At 43.5% G+C, this 14,862-nt stretch overlaps 5 protein-coding genes across 9 annotated transcripts; 3 read left to right on the plus strand and 2 right to left on the minus strand.

Annotated features, from left to right (window-relative positions):
- Window positions 1–829: 829 nt before the first annotated feature.
- Cox11 (Cytochrome c oxidase copper chaperone COX11) lies at window positions 830–3,228 on the plus strand. Of its 3 annotated transcripts, none has more exons than XM_069061521.1 (3): window positions 830–1,793; window positions 1,846–2,000; window positions 2,053–3,228. In XM_069061521.1, exons 1-2 carry the CDS (start codon window positions 1,218–1,220, stop codon window positions 1,987–1,989), a joined length of 720 nt encoding a protein of 239 aa, XP_068917622.1. In that variant the 5' UTR covers window positions 830–1,217; the 3' UTR covers window positions 1,990–2,000; window positions 2,053–3,228. The 3 variants fall into 3 exon arrangements, with proteins under 3 accessions (XP_068917622.1, XP_068917629.1, XP_068917613.1); XM_069061528.1 differs by having other exon boundaries at window positions 1,846–1,997; XM_069061512.1 differs by lacking the exon at window positions 2,053–3,228 and having other exon boundaries at window positions 1,846–2,026.
- Window positions 2,014–6,660, minus strand: LOC138140394 (tektin-3-like). Of its 3 annotated transcripts, none has more exons than XM_069061432.1 (6): window positions 6,519–6,660; window positions 3,591–3,745; window positions 3,292–3,543; window positions 2,746–3,237; window positions 2,315–2,692; window positions 2,014–2,259 (listed from the first exon to the last, which is right to left on the minus strand). In XM_069061432.1, exons 2-6 carry the CDS (start codon window positions 3,704–3,706, stop codon window positions 2,049–2,051), a joined length of 1,449 nt encoding a protein of 482 aa, XP_068917533.1. In that variant the 5' UTR covers window positions 3,707–3,745; window positions 6,519–6,660; the 3' UTR covers window positions 2,014–2,048. The 3 variants fall into 3 exon arrangements, with proteins under 3 accessions (XP_068917533.1, XP_068917512.1, XP_068917522.1); XM_069061411.1 differs by lacking the exon at window positions 6,519–6,660 and adding an exon at window positions 4,493–5,317; XM_069061421.1 differs by lacking the exon at window positions 6,519–6,660 and adding an exon at window positions 3,793–3,932.
- Nubp1 (NUBP iron-sulfur cluster assembly factor 1) lies at window positions 3,956–6,218 on the plus strand. The gene is made up of 6 exons (XM_069061457.1): window positions 3,956–4,099; window positions 4,155–4,396; window positions 5,317–5,418; window positions 5,472–5,828; window positions 5,878–6,064; window positions 6,118–6,218. The coding sequence occupies exons 1-6, from the start codon at window positions 4,063–4,065 to the stop codon at window positions 6,150–6,152; spliced, it is 960 nt and encodes a 319-aa protein (XP_068917558.1). The 5' UTR covers window positions 3,956–4,062; the 3' UTR covers window positions 6,153–6,218.
- Window positions 6,318–12,095, plus strand: LOC138140346 (lysosomal alpha-glucosidase-like). The gene is made up of 13 exons (XM_069061322.1): window positions 6,318–6,682; window positions 6,734–6,925; window positions 6,974–7,363; window positions 7,420–7,568; window positions 7,618–7,792; window positions 8,279–8,369; window positions 8,422–8,660; window positions 8,714–8,956; window positions 9,005–9,324; window positions 9,374–9,507; window positions 9,548–10,204; window positions 10,257–10,453; window positions 11,149–12,095. Exons 1-13 carry the CDS (start codon window positions 6,497–6,499, stop codon window positions 11,209–11,211), a joined length of 3,036 nt encoding a protein of 1,011 aa, XP_068917423.1. The 5' UTR covers window positions 6,318–6,496; the 3' UTR covers window positions 11,212–12,095.
- On the minus strand, window positions 11,597–14,857 carry LOC138140403 (zinc finger protein 28). The gene is made up of 2 exons (XM_069061445.1): window positions 14,714–14,857; window positions 11,597–13,873 (listed from the first exon to the last, which is right to left on the minus strand). The coding sequence occupies exon 2, from the start codon at window positions 13,701–13,703 to the stop codon at window positions 12,384–12,386; it is 1,320 nt and encodes a 439-aa protein (XP_068917546.1). The 5' UTR covers window positions 13,704–13,873; window positions 14,714–14,857; the 3' UTR covers window positions 11,597–12,383.
- Between the last annotated feature and the right edge of the window lie 5 nt (window positions 14,858–14,862).

Raw genomic sequence — 14,862 nt, forward strand, 5'->3', positions numbered from 1 at the left:
GTTTACTGTTGGTTTTTGTTTGGGTGTACAACCTGTTAACCAACATACCAAATAATAATAATAATAATAATAACTATCACATTAAAAAGCAGAATAACCAACAATAATATCACCAACCTATGAAAAAAGTCACATTCATTTATAATCACCCGGTATTTTGTTATTTATTTCAATTTTCCCACGTTTAGCACTGTTTCACCAGAGTTAGCACCCGATCACCCAAAAATCCCTAGCTTCAGCATCAGCACTTCCACTTCACGCAGACGGGAGGCGGGCTTGGAACAAGTGGAATAACTGTGATAAATAGAAAAGTAATTTGTTTTGATGAGTTCTATCACCGTTTAAATTTTCCTAACGCATTTCAATAACACGCTGTAGGTACCTTTGAAAACAGGACTGTAAATTCGCTTCACTCATGAGGACCTTGTCCGAATTTGTTTGGAGTGTTTGGACGAAACCGTATTCGTTTTTGTGCTGAAGCGGCCCAACAAAAAACAGGACAGAAAGGCGAATTTTAAGTGTTTTTTTTGTTCGACACTGTCAGAATTTGAGAATTTTCTCCTGTGTTAACATATGGTGTTAACGGATTTTGCTAAATGTCACAACTTGTCAAAACGAAACCTGAAGCTAATTTTAAAGATTTTAAGCTATTTGGAGCTTTTAAGGGGCTCGTCGAACAAAAAAACGTTGTATTCAATTCGTTGGTGTGTAAATTGGGTCTTTTTGGCACTCGCATTAAGGTATGAAGTTTGCCAAAATAATTTATGAAAAATGTTCCCAACCTAAGAAAAAAAGTCACAATCATTTAAAATCACCCGCGCTTGTCAGTCGAGTTTTCGTTCCTTATAGGTATAATACCTATACATATTCGTTTTATCGCAGTTAGTTACAGTTAATAAACACCAAAAATCTGTATTTTTCAATAAAAATTGCAAGTACGTCCGCTTTTAGAGGTAAACAGACTGGCAAAATTTGTGACCATACGAGTCCTCAAATTGAGGTTATAAAAATTTTACATTTAAATTTTAAAGGTACACTCAATTGAAAGTGTACTTATTTATTACAGTAAATATATTTATATTTTTTATAATGAGATGTGTTTTATGTTTTAAAGAAATGCAGTTCTAAGTGTGGAAAGAGTTGTGCAGCAGACGGCACAGGTGTGAGGTTATGTTCTGTTCAAGTTTTATTCCAGTGTTATTATTTCAAAAATAAATATGATTCCTAGTAAAATAAGTAGGTTTATGGATATTTTATTAGGTAGAAATTGTAGGTTACCACCCTCGCCTTGTTTGAGGGTTAAAAGTTGTTCTTTCCATAATAGTCCAAAGCTCGAACAAAATTTAAAAAATACGGCAGACGCCCAAAAAAGACGCGTGAAATCGACACTATATTACGTAACCGCCGCAGGGGTAGTAACGGCGGGTCTCAGTTACGCGGCTGTGCCTTTATATCGCCTTTTTTGCCAAGCCTACAGTTACGGGGGCACCACACAAGCAGGACATGACGCGAATAAAGTAGAAACGATGTCGGCCGTCGAGCATCGACAGATTAAAATTAAATTCAACGCGGACACCGCGGCTAGCATGAGATGGAATTTTCACCCTCAACAAAGTGAGATCGCAGTGCATCCAGGAGAGACAGCTTTAGCTTTTTATACCGCTAAAAACCCAACTGACAAACCCGTTATCGGTATCAGCACCTACAACGTCGTACCGTTCGAAGCAGGACAGTATTTTAATAAGATTCAGTGTTTTTGTTTTGAGGAACAACAACTGAATCCCCACGAAGAGGTCTGTAACATTTACGCAAATCAATAATTAATAATTTTGTTCATTTTGGTAGGTGGACATGCCCGTGTTTTTCTACATTGATCCAGAGTTTGTTGATGACCCTTTCATGGAATATGTAGATGAAATCACTCTATCTTACACATTTTTTGAGGCAAAGGAAGGCCTCAAGCTGCCAGTGCCGTCGTTTATCAAGTGAAACAAGTTGTTGTAAATAAATCAATTTTGTTAGTGAATGATTTATTTAAATGGACACTTTTAGTATTTGATTGTGGCAGTGATGGGGAACGATCTTCTCATTCCCATACATTTTTCCCTGTCGATGAACAATGAATTAACTTTGCTGTGCAAATCAGACTCAAGACTGGACCTAGTCTTGAGTAACTGTTGATGCTGAGCTTCTGCTTCTTGAAGTTTTCTGTGCAGATATTCAATACTGTCTTGCATATCGACGACTTCTTTTACAAGCCTGAAAATACATTCACCAATAGGAAAAACGCACAAAACTCTTAAAAAAACCTGACCTTTCTTGTGCAATATCTCTACATAATTCCACATTTTTCCTGTGAATTCTCGCCTCCAGTCTGGTGTGCGCAACCTTCATCGGATTACTCTTATCCATGATGGCTTTCTTCAACAGCTCTATATTCTTCTCGATGTCAAAGATTTCCTGCTGAATCTTGTGGAGGTGCATCTGTAATTTACTCTTAGCCTCGAGCGTTTCTGCAGCTCTTCTCGCCAGAGCGTTATTCGTGTTGCTCCAAGCGTCCCAGATTTGCGTCGCAACCGTATTTATCAAATTCTCAATGTCTGAGCGCAACTGGGCCGACTTGCCTCTCTCAGATTGGGACCTTTGGACGATCCTGTTGCTGTTTTCGGCCCAAGTTTGTACCGTCGACACCCTGAAACGACACAAAATAATAACCCTACAAGAACAATCCCCTTTCTGATGTACGAAGGATCGTATTTTTCTATTCCGCCGTAGTAATTGATGCCTTTGGAAAAATTGTTGAGCTGGTGGCACATGTTGTCGATGCCTAAAGCGCCCTCTTTGCTGCGCACGTCCGTCTCCAACTCGTGTTGAGCAGCTCTGTTGTTCCTGAGTTGATCCTTGATTCTTTCGTAGAGACACTTGAGTTTCTCTTGTGAGTTCCGATAAATCTCGACTTCTTGCAGCAGGGATTGCTCAGCGTTATCGTGGACCAGGTCGATCCCTTGACGGTTTTCTCTTTGGTAGAGGCATTCTTGGGCGATGTGAAGAGGACCCTCTATGTCTGCGATAGCTTTTTCGAGAGACCGTCTCGCCTCTTGCAACAAATCACTCTCGGTCAACAAACGTTCGAGTTCTGTTCGTGCCTCGTTCCGCCAAAAAGTCAAATCGGTGATCCTCTCTCCGAGTCTTCTGCCAACTTCTCTCTGTCCTTGTGCTGTCTTCTCGTCGGTCTCCCTACGATTTAATGAGCCTCAATCGATTCAAACAATTCTACTGATCGCTAAGTACCTCATCACTCTAATAAATTCCCCCCTGAGCCTCTCCGAGTAGTTCCGGTTGGTGTCCGCCTCTCCATAGTTGTGCAAATTGTTCTGGGTCCACTCTATGGGGGTGTATCTGGTATACAGAGCGGCTCTGGCAGCGTGAGCCGGATTTCGCTCGAAACCCGTCACTAAATTTGGAAATTTCAAAGGTTCGGTGGCCATGCCGTAAGGAGTGTAGCAAGGATCGATCAGTGCGTTGGTGACAGGTTGACTAGGTCTGAAATTTTCGCTTAGATTGGAGAAAAACAACAGTCAGCCTCTTACAAAGGTGTGACTTCGACGTTTTCGTAACCGAGGGTGGGCCTCCACGGGTGGGGTCGAGGCGTCTGATAGTACTGTCCGATGCGCACCGGGATAGGGGGCCCTGCGACTTGCTCCATGCACGGATCCGCAGCCACGGTGCTCCATGGTTGGAGTTGCTACAAATTCATATCAATATTGTTCCGAAACGGTGATCGAGGCTTACAGAATAAAAGACCGTCTCGTTTTTGGTGGTCATATTGCCGTTCGACTACATTAAACTAAAAAAATTAAATATTTTCAAAATTTTGACAGATTCAAATCGTTTGAGCGACAAATCAAAAACATTTGAATTTGTTGAGGGTTCTTTTATTTTATCACATTGGCAAACATGGATTCGCCGCAATAAAAGTAAACGTCAACTTGTTGACATATCAATTTATAACACGGCATGTGTGTGATTAATTTAGTTATCAATTGAAGGTGGTAGATCGCGATGGCAAGTACTGTGGAGAAACCCAACATTCCGGAACGTGAGTTTTGGCTCGGTTTGTCAACTTAATCGGTACATTTTTTTGTCGAAATCAGATTGTCCAGGAACCGAGAGCGCTAACGCCGGGAAGGCATCGGCATGCGCCGGGTGCCCCAACCAACAGATTTGCGCCTCCGACGTGGCCAAAGGTCCCGATCCGGGGATCCAGCTCGTTAAAGAGAGACTGGAACAAGTCCGGAACAAGATTTTGGTGCTGTCGGGAAAAGGGGGCGTAGGCAAAAGCACCGTGACGGCTATGCTGAGCAGGAGCCTCGCCGCCACCGATAAAGATCGTAACGTAAGAATTCGAGCTTGATTACGCATGTGATAAAAAATTACAACAAAGACAGTGTGCTCATTGTGCAATTTGTTTTTTGCGGTTTCTTCCACTTACTCTATTATAGCGACTTCTTCGTCCTTCGGGTCGACCGAATATCATGTTTTCGTTGCGAAATCCCAGATTTTGGGTTATTGTTCAATTCATGTTGTTCTTGTTAGAGATACGTCTTTATTGTTTGGCCGCGTTTGTGCTTATTTTTGTATTGGTAAGACGTGACTAACGGATTTTATCTTTGATGCAGGGCAAAGTTGAATGTATTGTGCCAGGCGGTACTTTGCTCTGTGCCCTATTTATGCAGACTGGGTTGGGTTGGGGAATGTCTGCGCTTCGCGTTGTTTACGCCGTCTCTTTCAGTAAAACTACAATTTTATCATTTAACCATAGTTTTACAACAACCTCCACTCTAAAAAAGCAATTTTTTTTAATTTTGAAAACTACAAATTTTTTTGCACTCTACGTAAATCTCTTGAATGCATGTTTAATATTAATCAGATTGAATTTTAAATGCCCATTGTGACGACCTAACTACAAAGGTTACATAAAGTTTTCATAAATAATTGCTTTATTTATAGTTTGCCATTGTGTACGATATCGACGCATATTGATTTGTATTTGAATTGCGCTGGACTTTGCTTTGTTATGAGGATTTCCTTAAGTTTCGTTTGCGATCTTTGACCAGCCTTGAGATGTTTACGTCGCCAAAACCATAAACACACAATGTTTGTCTTTTTATCGTTGTTATTGAAGTCTGAGATAACCGGTACTATCTCCGACTATCACATGGTTGAGAAATACCCAAAAAAAAAAAAAAACCCATTTTCAATGTTTTCACGGTTTCTCATTGCCAGCCACGATTATTCCAAAGCGCTAACTTTCAGGTTGCCGTTTTGGACATCGACATCTGCGGCCCTTCCCAACCTCGAGTCTTGGGCGTCTTAAACGAGCAGGTCCACCAATCGGGCTCAGGATGGTCGCCAGTTGTAGGTTTCTCCCAATCCTGTTAAAAATCCATTTCAATCGATATTTGTGACAGTTTGTCGACGACAATTTGTCGGTCATGTCGATCGGCTTCCTGTTGTCGTCTCCGGACGACGCTGTCATCTGGCGGGGCCCCAAAAAGAACGGCATGATCAGACAGTTCTTGAGCGAGGTGGACTGGGGTAATTTGGATTACCTTCTGATGGACACACCTCCGGGCACGTCAGACGAGCACTTATCAGCGTCGACGTATCTGTCCCAAGCGGGGCTCACCGGGGCGGTGATCGTGACCACACCTCAAGAAGTCGCGCTGTTGGACGTGAGGAAAGAGATCGATTTCTGCAGAAAAGTCAATATTCGGATATTGGGGGTCGTCGAGAACATGTCAATATTTGTGTGTCCGTGTTGCAAGGTTTGTTGATTGCGATAAGAGGACGAGCGTACAATTTGTATTTTTGCAGAGGTTGTCTGAGATTTTTCCGGCGACGACAGGTGGGGCTAAGTTGATGTGCGAAGAGCTGAACGTACCGTTTTTGGGGAGTTTACCGTTGGATCCCTTGATCGCGAGGTATTGCGACGAAGGGAAGGATTTTATTAGCGAGTTGCCCAATTCGCCGGCTGTGAAATCGCTCAATGAGATCGTTAAGAGTAAGGAAATGGGATAATTAGTTGGTTGGGGTCTAACTGTAGTACCGTTGCAGGGGTCGTCGCCGCTTGCGATTCAAAAGAAGAGTGATTTGTTTTTATTAAGTATAGGTGATAAGTCAAATATTGTGTTTGTAAAATAAAAGATTTATATTTACGTTTTGTTATTTACGCGTCAAGTAATTCGATTCGTTTTTCTTGGATTGGCAACACTGACAAGTCCAAAAATAAGGTTATTTGATAACAATTGTCAGCATGTTATCAACGTTAAATTCCAAAAATAACAGTTGAAGTAAACCAAAACGCGTCGTAATCGGTTGGCGGGGGTTGTTTACCTCAACTTCCATCCATTTTTATCGCAGGATGTGATTGTGTTAACTTTGATACGAGAGAGGAAAATGAGCAACTGAAATACATCCACAGTTCCAATCGAAAATGACAAGAATTCGGTACTTACTGCAAGCGTTTAGGGCGAGACGCAATCGCCGCCACCTGTCCCGGACCGAATCTGTATCCTTTGAGGCTTTTTGCAACGAAGCACCCCAGCAGAAATGTCCAACCACGAAAGAATCGTCGCTGAACGGAGACCTCAAAGCGTCTCCGCCCAAGAAACAAAGAACCGTAAGTACTATCCCGTTTTGTGTGATCCCTAATTGTCGATATTTTCTCGAGGGCGAGGAGTACGTTCGCTTTTCCGATCAAAGTTACGAAACATCACATTGCACCCGTCCTAGTCTGCTGGCAATCTTGCTGGTGATCATGCTACTGGCTGTGTTTTTGATCCTTCCGTTGATATATCTGTTGCACTGTTTTGGAGTTATTTACATACAAGAACGTTACGAGCACCCGACCTTGCAGGAAAAAGTATGTATCACGCAACCGTTTCATTGAGCATGTCGAGCGCGGTTTTAGGGCCACTATTCGCACAAACCCAACCAAATTAAAGTGCCCCCGAGAGTCTTGCCCCCGCCCCCTAAACCGGATTACGGCAAGTGTAAATTGACGGAGGAAAACGACCGATTGGACTGTTTTCCCGAGAACGGCGCGAATCAACAAGGCTGCGAGGCCAGGGGTTGCTGCTGGATTCCGGCCAAGAGGAAACCGAAAATCGGAGTTCCTCTAGCTGTTCCTTATTGTTTCTATCCACCTAATTACGCCACTTACAACTATTTGAACGTGACCGAGACGGCGTACGGATTGGAGGCGTTCTTGAAACGGAATTACGCCACTGCGTATCCTGGAGATGTTGAGATTATCAAGTTGAGTGCGAGATACGAGACTGAGACGAGGTTGCGCATCAAGGTAAAAAATAATTCCCAGATAATCGAGTAAGCCGTTTAAAAAAAAATAAAATACAGATAACGGACCCTTTGAAAAATCGGTTCGAACCAGCCTACCCTGAGGTTCCTATCGTGGATAAAGCCGCCACAAATCTGACTTATTTGTTTTACATCGACTCCACCAAGCCTGGCTTCAGAGTGATCAGGAAATCCGACAACGTCGTCATGTTAGTTGTACAAGTTGAAAGAAAAAAGATCTAACAGTTTTCATTTTAGTTTTGACGCTTTGAACTTGCCCAATTTGATATTTTCCAATCAGTTTTTGCAATTGACTGGAAAACTACCCACGTCGTATATTTATGGATTGGGGGAGCACCGTACTAGACTTCTACTATCGACGCAATGGTCGAGCTTTACTTTATTTAATCACGATTCGATACCATCGTTTGAGGTGAGTGACGACGATCTACCTACCAAGTGTCGGCAAAACGGGCGTTTTATGCTTAAATAATAATCAATACGCAATATAACAGAACAACCAAAACACTAAACACAAAAACATTGAACAATAAGGAAAAAGTTCACGAATTTAATTTCAAAGCAGCAAAAAACAAGGCATTTTTTCACTTCAAATTCAAAATGTCATTTGAACAAGAAAAATTCTCGGTAACAAAAACTTAAGATGAATAATATCCCCAAAAAAACACCGTTTATTAGCGCTCTGCGGGGATCACTCAAACTACAGTTTTGAACAGGCCGGTTATAATACAGTAGGTCGTGGAAGTTAGCGTGATTTGGCGTTTGGCATTGAAAGTTACCAACCTGGGAAATATAAATTGTACTATTATTATTACAGCACTCAAATCATCTACGCACTTTTTTGAGTGCTGTAATAGCTTTGTTATAAACCCAAAAAAGAAAGACAATTTTTTCGCAGAGAAACCTGTACGGAAGTCATCCCTTTTACTTGGCGATGGAAAATTCGTCGATGAGTCACGGATTTTACCTTCAAAACGCGAACGCAATGGGTACTGCCGGTAAATCAGAAATCTGGACATGTCATTTTTGATTTTTTTCCAGACATTATTCTTCAACCCACCCCCGCGATCACGTTTCGCCCGATCGGCGGCGTTTTAGACTTTTACTTCTTCCTAGGACCCACTCCTGGTGACGTCGTAAACCAGTACACCGAGCTGATCGGTAGACCGTTCATGCCGCCATATTGGGCGTTGGGTTTCCACTTGTGCCGGTTCGGTTACAAAACATTGAACCGAACCAAACTGGTGATGCAACGAAACATCGACGCCGGGATTCCACTCGTGAGTCAGGTAATAAAACACGCACGCAACCATAAATCGTTTGACACTTGAAGGACACACAATGGAACGATTTGGACTACATGAAGAACAGCAACGACTTCTCTTTCGATTCCGTCAACTACAAAGACTTGCCCGCTTTCGTGAAAGAGTTGCACACGCGAGGCATGCACTACATCCCCTTGATCGACGCCGGGGTGAGCGGCAGCGAACCACCCGGCACGTATCCCCCGTACGACGAGGGGGTCAAGATGGACATCTTTGTGAAGAACTCGACCGGTCAAATTTTCATCGGAAAAGTAACAAAACAGTACGGTATCGACCAGATCTCAATCTGTTAAATCTAGGTTTGGAACAGCGGCACAACGGTGTGGCCAGATTTCACCCATCCCACCACCGTGGATTATTGGACGTTGATGCTGAAGTCGCTCCACGATCTGTTCCCCTTCGACGGGGTCTGGATCGATATGAACGAACCTTCGAATTTCCTGTCGGGTTCCTTCAACGGTTGCCCCAAGTCGAGTCTTGAGAGTCCGCCGTATTTACCAAACGTCGACGGCGGAGTCATCAACTACAAGACGATGTGCATGTCTGCGAAGCACTACGCGGGTCTTCACTACGACATTCACAACCTCTACGGGTTCACAGAAGCGATCGTGACGAGTTTGTGAGTATCGAATCGTGGGGAAGTTCTCCGGTTTCAATGGAGTTTTCAGCGCGATGTCCGAGATACGGGGCAAGAGGCCGGTGGTGATCTCGAGGTCTACTTTTGCGGGACACGGACACTACGCGGGTCATTGGAGCGGAGATGTCGTGTCTGATTGGCTGGACATGAGATATTCTGTCCCACGTAAGATTCTAGCAAGGGGTGCTCTACTATCGTTGAGTAGAGCTGTTGAGTTTCAGTCTCTTCGGAATTCCTCTGATGGGCGCCGACATTTGCGGTTTTAACGGCAACACAACCAAAAGCCTGTGTAACAGGTGGACCCAGCTGGGGGCGTTCTATCCTTTCTCCCGCAATCACAACACCGACGACGGAATTGACCAAGATCCAGTTGCTATGGGCCCCGAAGTGACAACCTCCGCGAGGAAAGCTCTAAGCGTGCGATATCGCCTCCTGCCCTATCTATACACGTTGTTTTGGGGGGCTCACATCAAGGGAGAGACCGTCTCGAGACCTCTATTCTTCGAATTTCCCGACGACCCTCAGACTTACGACTTGGACGCTCAATTCTTGTGGGGTCCCGCGTTGATGATCGTCCCGGTGCTGGAAGAAAACGCGGTCGAAGTGGCGACGTATTTACCGAAAGGAGTGTGGTACGATTTCTACACGAAATCTCCACTTGTAGGTCAGGGTGAAAACGTGAATTTGTCCGCTCCGTTGGACACCATCCCCTTGTTGGTCAGAGGAGGGTACATTCTCCCGCAACAGGCCCCGGAACAAACCACCACCAAATCGAGACTCAACAAGATCGAGATTTTGGCGGCGGCTGACCAACAAGGCGACGCCTACGGGGAGTTGTACTGGGACGACGGAGATTCCTTGAGTCTGTTGTACCAACTCCGGATGAAAAAAATTCCCTAAAATTTGATTTGCAGATTCTTACGAAGAGAAACAGTACAGTTTGGTCGATTTTTGGATGGAGAAAGGAGTGTTGAGGAGCGAGAACGTGTTTTGGAGCAACGAGAACCCTCCCAATTTGGGGGCGGTCACCATTCTCGGCATCGGTGACCCAGTTGCCGAAGTGTTGGTCAATAATGTGGCGCAAGCTTTCAGATACGACACCATCCACAAGGTAAAGAATCGAGTTGTACACGCTGTTTTTTTAAATATGGCGTCGAAGAGCCAGCCGATTGTGAACGCACCAACTCTAATCAGCTCACGACTTGCTGTATTAGAATCGGCCTGTTCAAAAGTGTAGTTTGAGTGATCCCCGCAGAGCGCTAGTGTATGAGCGCTTTTTGGGGATATTATTCATGTTAAGTTTTTGTCACCGAGAATTTTTCTTGTTCAAATGACATTTTGAATTTGAAGTCAAAAAAACTCTTGTTTTTTGCTGCTTTGAAATTAAATTCGTGAATCTTTTCCTTTTCGTTCGTTGCTTTTGTGTTTAGTGTTGTTGTTCTTTGTTGGACATTTTAAGCATGAAGCGACCGTTTTGTGGCGGCCACATCGGCGGAAATTGACTGGTTCTCGGAAACATTCTCATAATGCATTTTTAATGCAATGAACAGGCCGGTTATGATACATCAGGTATTTAAATCTAACCTCACTTTTTGCGTGTTTTTAATTATGCGGTTTGAAAAATCAGCCTTTTTTTAAGACGAGTGGTTCATCACTTGTTTAAATGTAACCTCACTTTTTGCGTTGTTTGTGTTTTTAATCTACAATTTGAAAAATCAGTGTTTTTAAGAAGAGTGGTTCATTCATAATCGACTCTTCAACGCCAATTTTTAAAAAACACTGTTTATTTTTGTTTTTTTTTTTCAGTATTTACTAGTGGAAAATTTGAACGTCGAATTACAAAAACCCTTAGTTATTACATGGAAATAAATGTGATGCAGCAACGTCAACGATTGTGATCGAGAGAAAACTTTTCAGTACAAGTTACTAATGACAACACAGTGGCGACTCGTCGACAATGTTTCATAAACCATCCGTATTTAGTGGGGAGTCGCCACTCGTCCATTTTTTTTCTACCGTAAGCGCCACCAAAGATTCAATTCATGTGTGCCAAATTTAGCGGTTTCTCAATTACCGTAGTTCGTTAGCGACATATTTAAGGCTGTTCGGAATTGACTGAGTAATTAATCTTAAGCTTAAAATAAGTACTGTCGGTACCGTTACCGTGTAGGACTAGATATTATTGTAATTCGCTTGATGTAGTTCCGTTTTTCTTTTTTATGAACAACATAACCGGTCATAAAGCCACAAGATCAACGGTTTTTAAGCTTTTATTTTAAGAGTGGAAGAGGGATGAAAAAGACCCATAACAATAATCATTACATCAAATTATACGTTTAAAAAATATTATGCTTATGCTTTACATTTAGACGAATGGTGGTACGATAATTTTTTTAAGTCGAAAATATGGCACTCAGCTGGCGAATGCTTAACAACCGGAGGAACATTGAAACTTAAAACAAATTAAAAGAACCACCACGTCAATTAAATTTTTTTTATAAACATCATTACACCACAAAATATTAGTTTGAATATTTCATAAATAGTTGTGATGCCAAAAAATTGAAGACAAATCTATAATTGCCACGAAAATTATTGCACTATATCTATAAACAAAAAAAATAGTTCAGTCGGTAGATCCGCCTGTAAAAAACAAAATAAAATCATCTCAACTAAAATTATTTCAACAAAAAAAAAACTCTTTGGTAGACTATCATAATGTAAAAAAAAATAATAAAGCTAATTGTACGCTAGTCTGCGTTCTCTGCACAAGTAAACCAACCTTTTGGCTTAATCCCTTTGGTATTGTGACAATCATAGAGTGCTTTCGTTTAAAGCTAGTTTTGATTTGTACTCGGTTACACCTTGGGCAAGAACAGTGCGGAAAGCCATCGACACCTGGCCAGGTACAATTTCCCATCGACAAAGCGCTACAATCATGAAAGAAATTTTTTCGAGTACAAGACTTAGAATAGCAACAGTCATCTTTAAGAAGCTACTCTAACCTATTCTAATAGATCTAGTTGTACTAACGCGTTTGATTACGAAGTCAATTCTTCTAAGAGTTCTTCGGTGGATCTTTGTTCGGTCTTAAACTTTTCCATGTACTGCCTGGGAACCGTCCACTCCAACAGTATCTCGACGTTCTTCTTGAGCTTCTCCGCGACGGACAAGTTCAGATCTTTGCACGGTTCCCTCCCCGAGCTCTCTATCGACTCGACGAGGATGTCGTCGATGAGTCGCTTGTTGAAGCCCAGCTCGTCCAGTCTGTCCTGCGAAGAGATCTTCTTCAGCAGGACGGCCAGCAAGAATCTCATTCTCTCGAGTGACATCGGCGGCTCGACCTCGGTGGGTTCGAGCTTCGCCTTCATTTCTATGTTGTCGAAGTAGTCCTTGCAGTTTGCGTAGTGACTATCGAGATCATTTTTGGTCTGGTGGAAGCTCCGGCAGTGGCTGCAGACGTACGGTTTGGAGCTCTTGTGTATGCACAGCATGTGCTTCTTGAGGTGGGGCAGCTGCGAGAAGGACACGTTGTCGCACAACACGCAGACGAACGGTTTTTCGCCGGTGTGGCGTCGGATGTGCAGCTTGAGGGCCGTGGAATGCGCGAAGGCCTTCCAGCACACCTGGCACCTGTACGGCTTCTCTCCCGAGTGGATCCTCTGGTGGACCGTCAGCTGCGACCTCTGCGCGAAGCGCGCCCCGCAGTGGCCGCACCCGTGCGGCTTGTCCTGCTTGTGGATGCGCATGTGCTGCGGGAGGTGGCCCTTCAGCTGCTTGTTGCAGATGTTGCAATGGAAGGCCTTCAAGTTGCCGTGGAAGCAAGTCAGGTGCTTCTTGAGGGCGTCGCGTCGGTAGAACTTCTTCCCGCAGACGTCGCAGATGAAGTCCCGTATCTCCAGGTGCCTGTTAATGTGCAGCTTCAGGTTGGCCGAGCAGGTGAAAGCCGAGTTGCAGATGGTGCAGATGTAGGGCTTCAATCCGGTGTGCGTCCGCATGTGCTGCTCCAGCTGCCCCCCTCTGGCGAAGGTCTTGGGGCACATCCGGCAGTGGTAGGGCTTGTCCCCCGTGTGGATGCGGATGTGCAAGCGCAGACGCTGCTTCACCGGAAACACCTTGTGGCAGTAGTTGCAGACGAAGATCTTGTGGATTTTGTTGCTCTGGAGGCCGGGCGAGTGTCTGGAAGCCACGTGGTTCTTGAGGGAGCCCGCCTGCCGGAACCCCCGGTTGCATTCCTTGCACACGTACGGTCTCTCGTCCGTGTGTATCCTCAAGTGCTTCCTGAGATCGTGATTAGTGAAGAATCGCTTCTCGCAAACACCGCATGCGTGCTTTCGCACTTTCTCTTTGGCGTGAGTCATTTTGTGTTTAATGGCTTTGTGACTAGAATGTGACTGTTAACATGCAACCCTGCACCTTGTGCATACAGTTTATCCCCCAACCACCAAAGAAATGTTATTAGTAGAGTGATCTAGAGAAGAGATTTGGGAGGCTCCATCGCCGTGATCAACACACCTCACCATCACCTCACCTGCAAGAAGGATCAACTGAACCGACTCGACTACTGCAAAGGACTTACGCCGGTCAAGACTCCCAACTCCACCTGTTCAGTCAACAAAACTAAAAGAATGGAAGGTGCAAAATAGAACCAAAATAACTGCTCCAGATGAGTAGAGCGGCGAACTAGGTTGGTAGAATCGCACTGGTCTCTGCTTCTGAAGAGGCGGAGTTAAGAACTTCTTGAAAAAAACTGACAATGCACAGTGATGAAATATCAGTGTGATTTGGTTATTTCTGGTGTTCCACAAGGTTCAGCATTAAGTTACGTTCTCTTTTGAAAAAATCCCATACAATTTATTATTTACAAACGAGTTCTTGAAAAGTTTTGGTCTAAATAAATACAAAAATGTGCTATTTTTGTCCTTTCTCATTTGCCGTAATTTCTTCACTGTGCACGGTCGTCTTAACAAGTTTATCGCACCGTTGCCGTCCACATATTTGTGAAAAGACAACGACGCGGCTGTCGTCATATTGAACAAGTTCAGAGTGTTACTCGGTAATTAACGATTATGGGGAAAGTTAAAAGAAGTCATTAAGTTCTGCCAAGAACATCAGTAATGATAAAATGAGGTGCATCCTTAACGATTTTGTTCTACTTGCGATTGTTACTTTAGCGTGCAATTTACGGAGGCTGCTTCTGAGACCACCCGTCCTACAAATCTGACGAAAAATAATAAGATGGACAGAACTACAACTCGTAAATATTTATGCAACAGTTTACAAACAAATGACTAAGTGGGAAATTGTAAACCGATCAACCCTGTCTAACTGTTACTTTGTGTTGGTTAATAGCTTAGGATTACGGACTCACCATTAAATCCTGCATCTTGTCGGGAATTTGTGCAATCCAAACAAATTTCAGTTTTAGCTTAGCATCGTGAAGATGATTGATGGTGTTTTTTTTGTCGCGGCTGTCAGCTGACGGTATCAAATGTAAAATCCCTAGATACCATCTGTCAA

Source organism: Tenebrio molitor, chromosome 1 (assembly GCF_963966145.1).
Source record: "Tenebrio molitor chromosome 1, icTenMoli1.1, whole genome shotgun sequence".
NCBI lineage: Eukaryota > Metazoa > Arthropoda > Insecta > Coleoptera > Tenebrionidae > Tenebrio > Tenebrio molitor.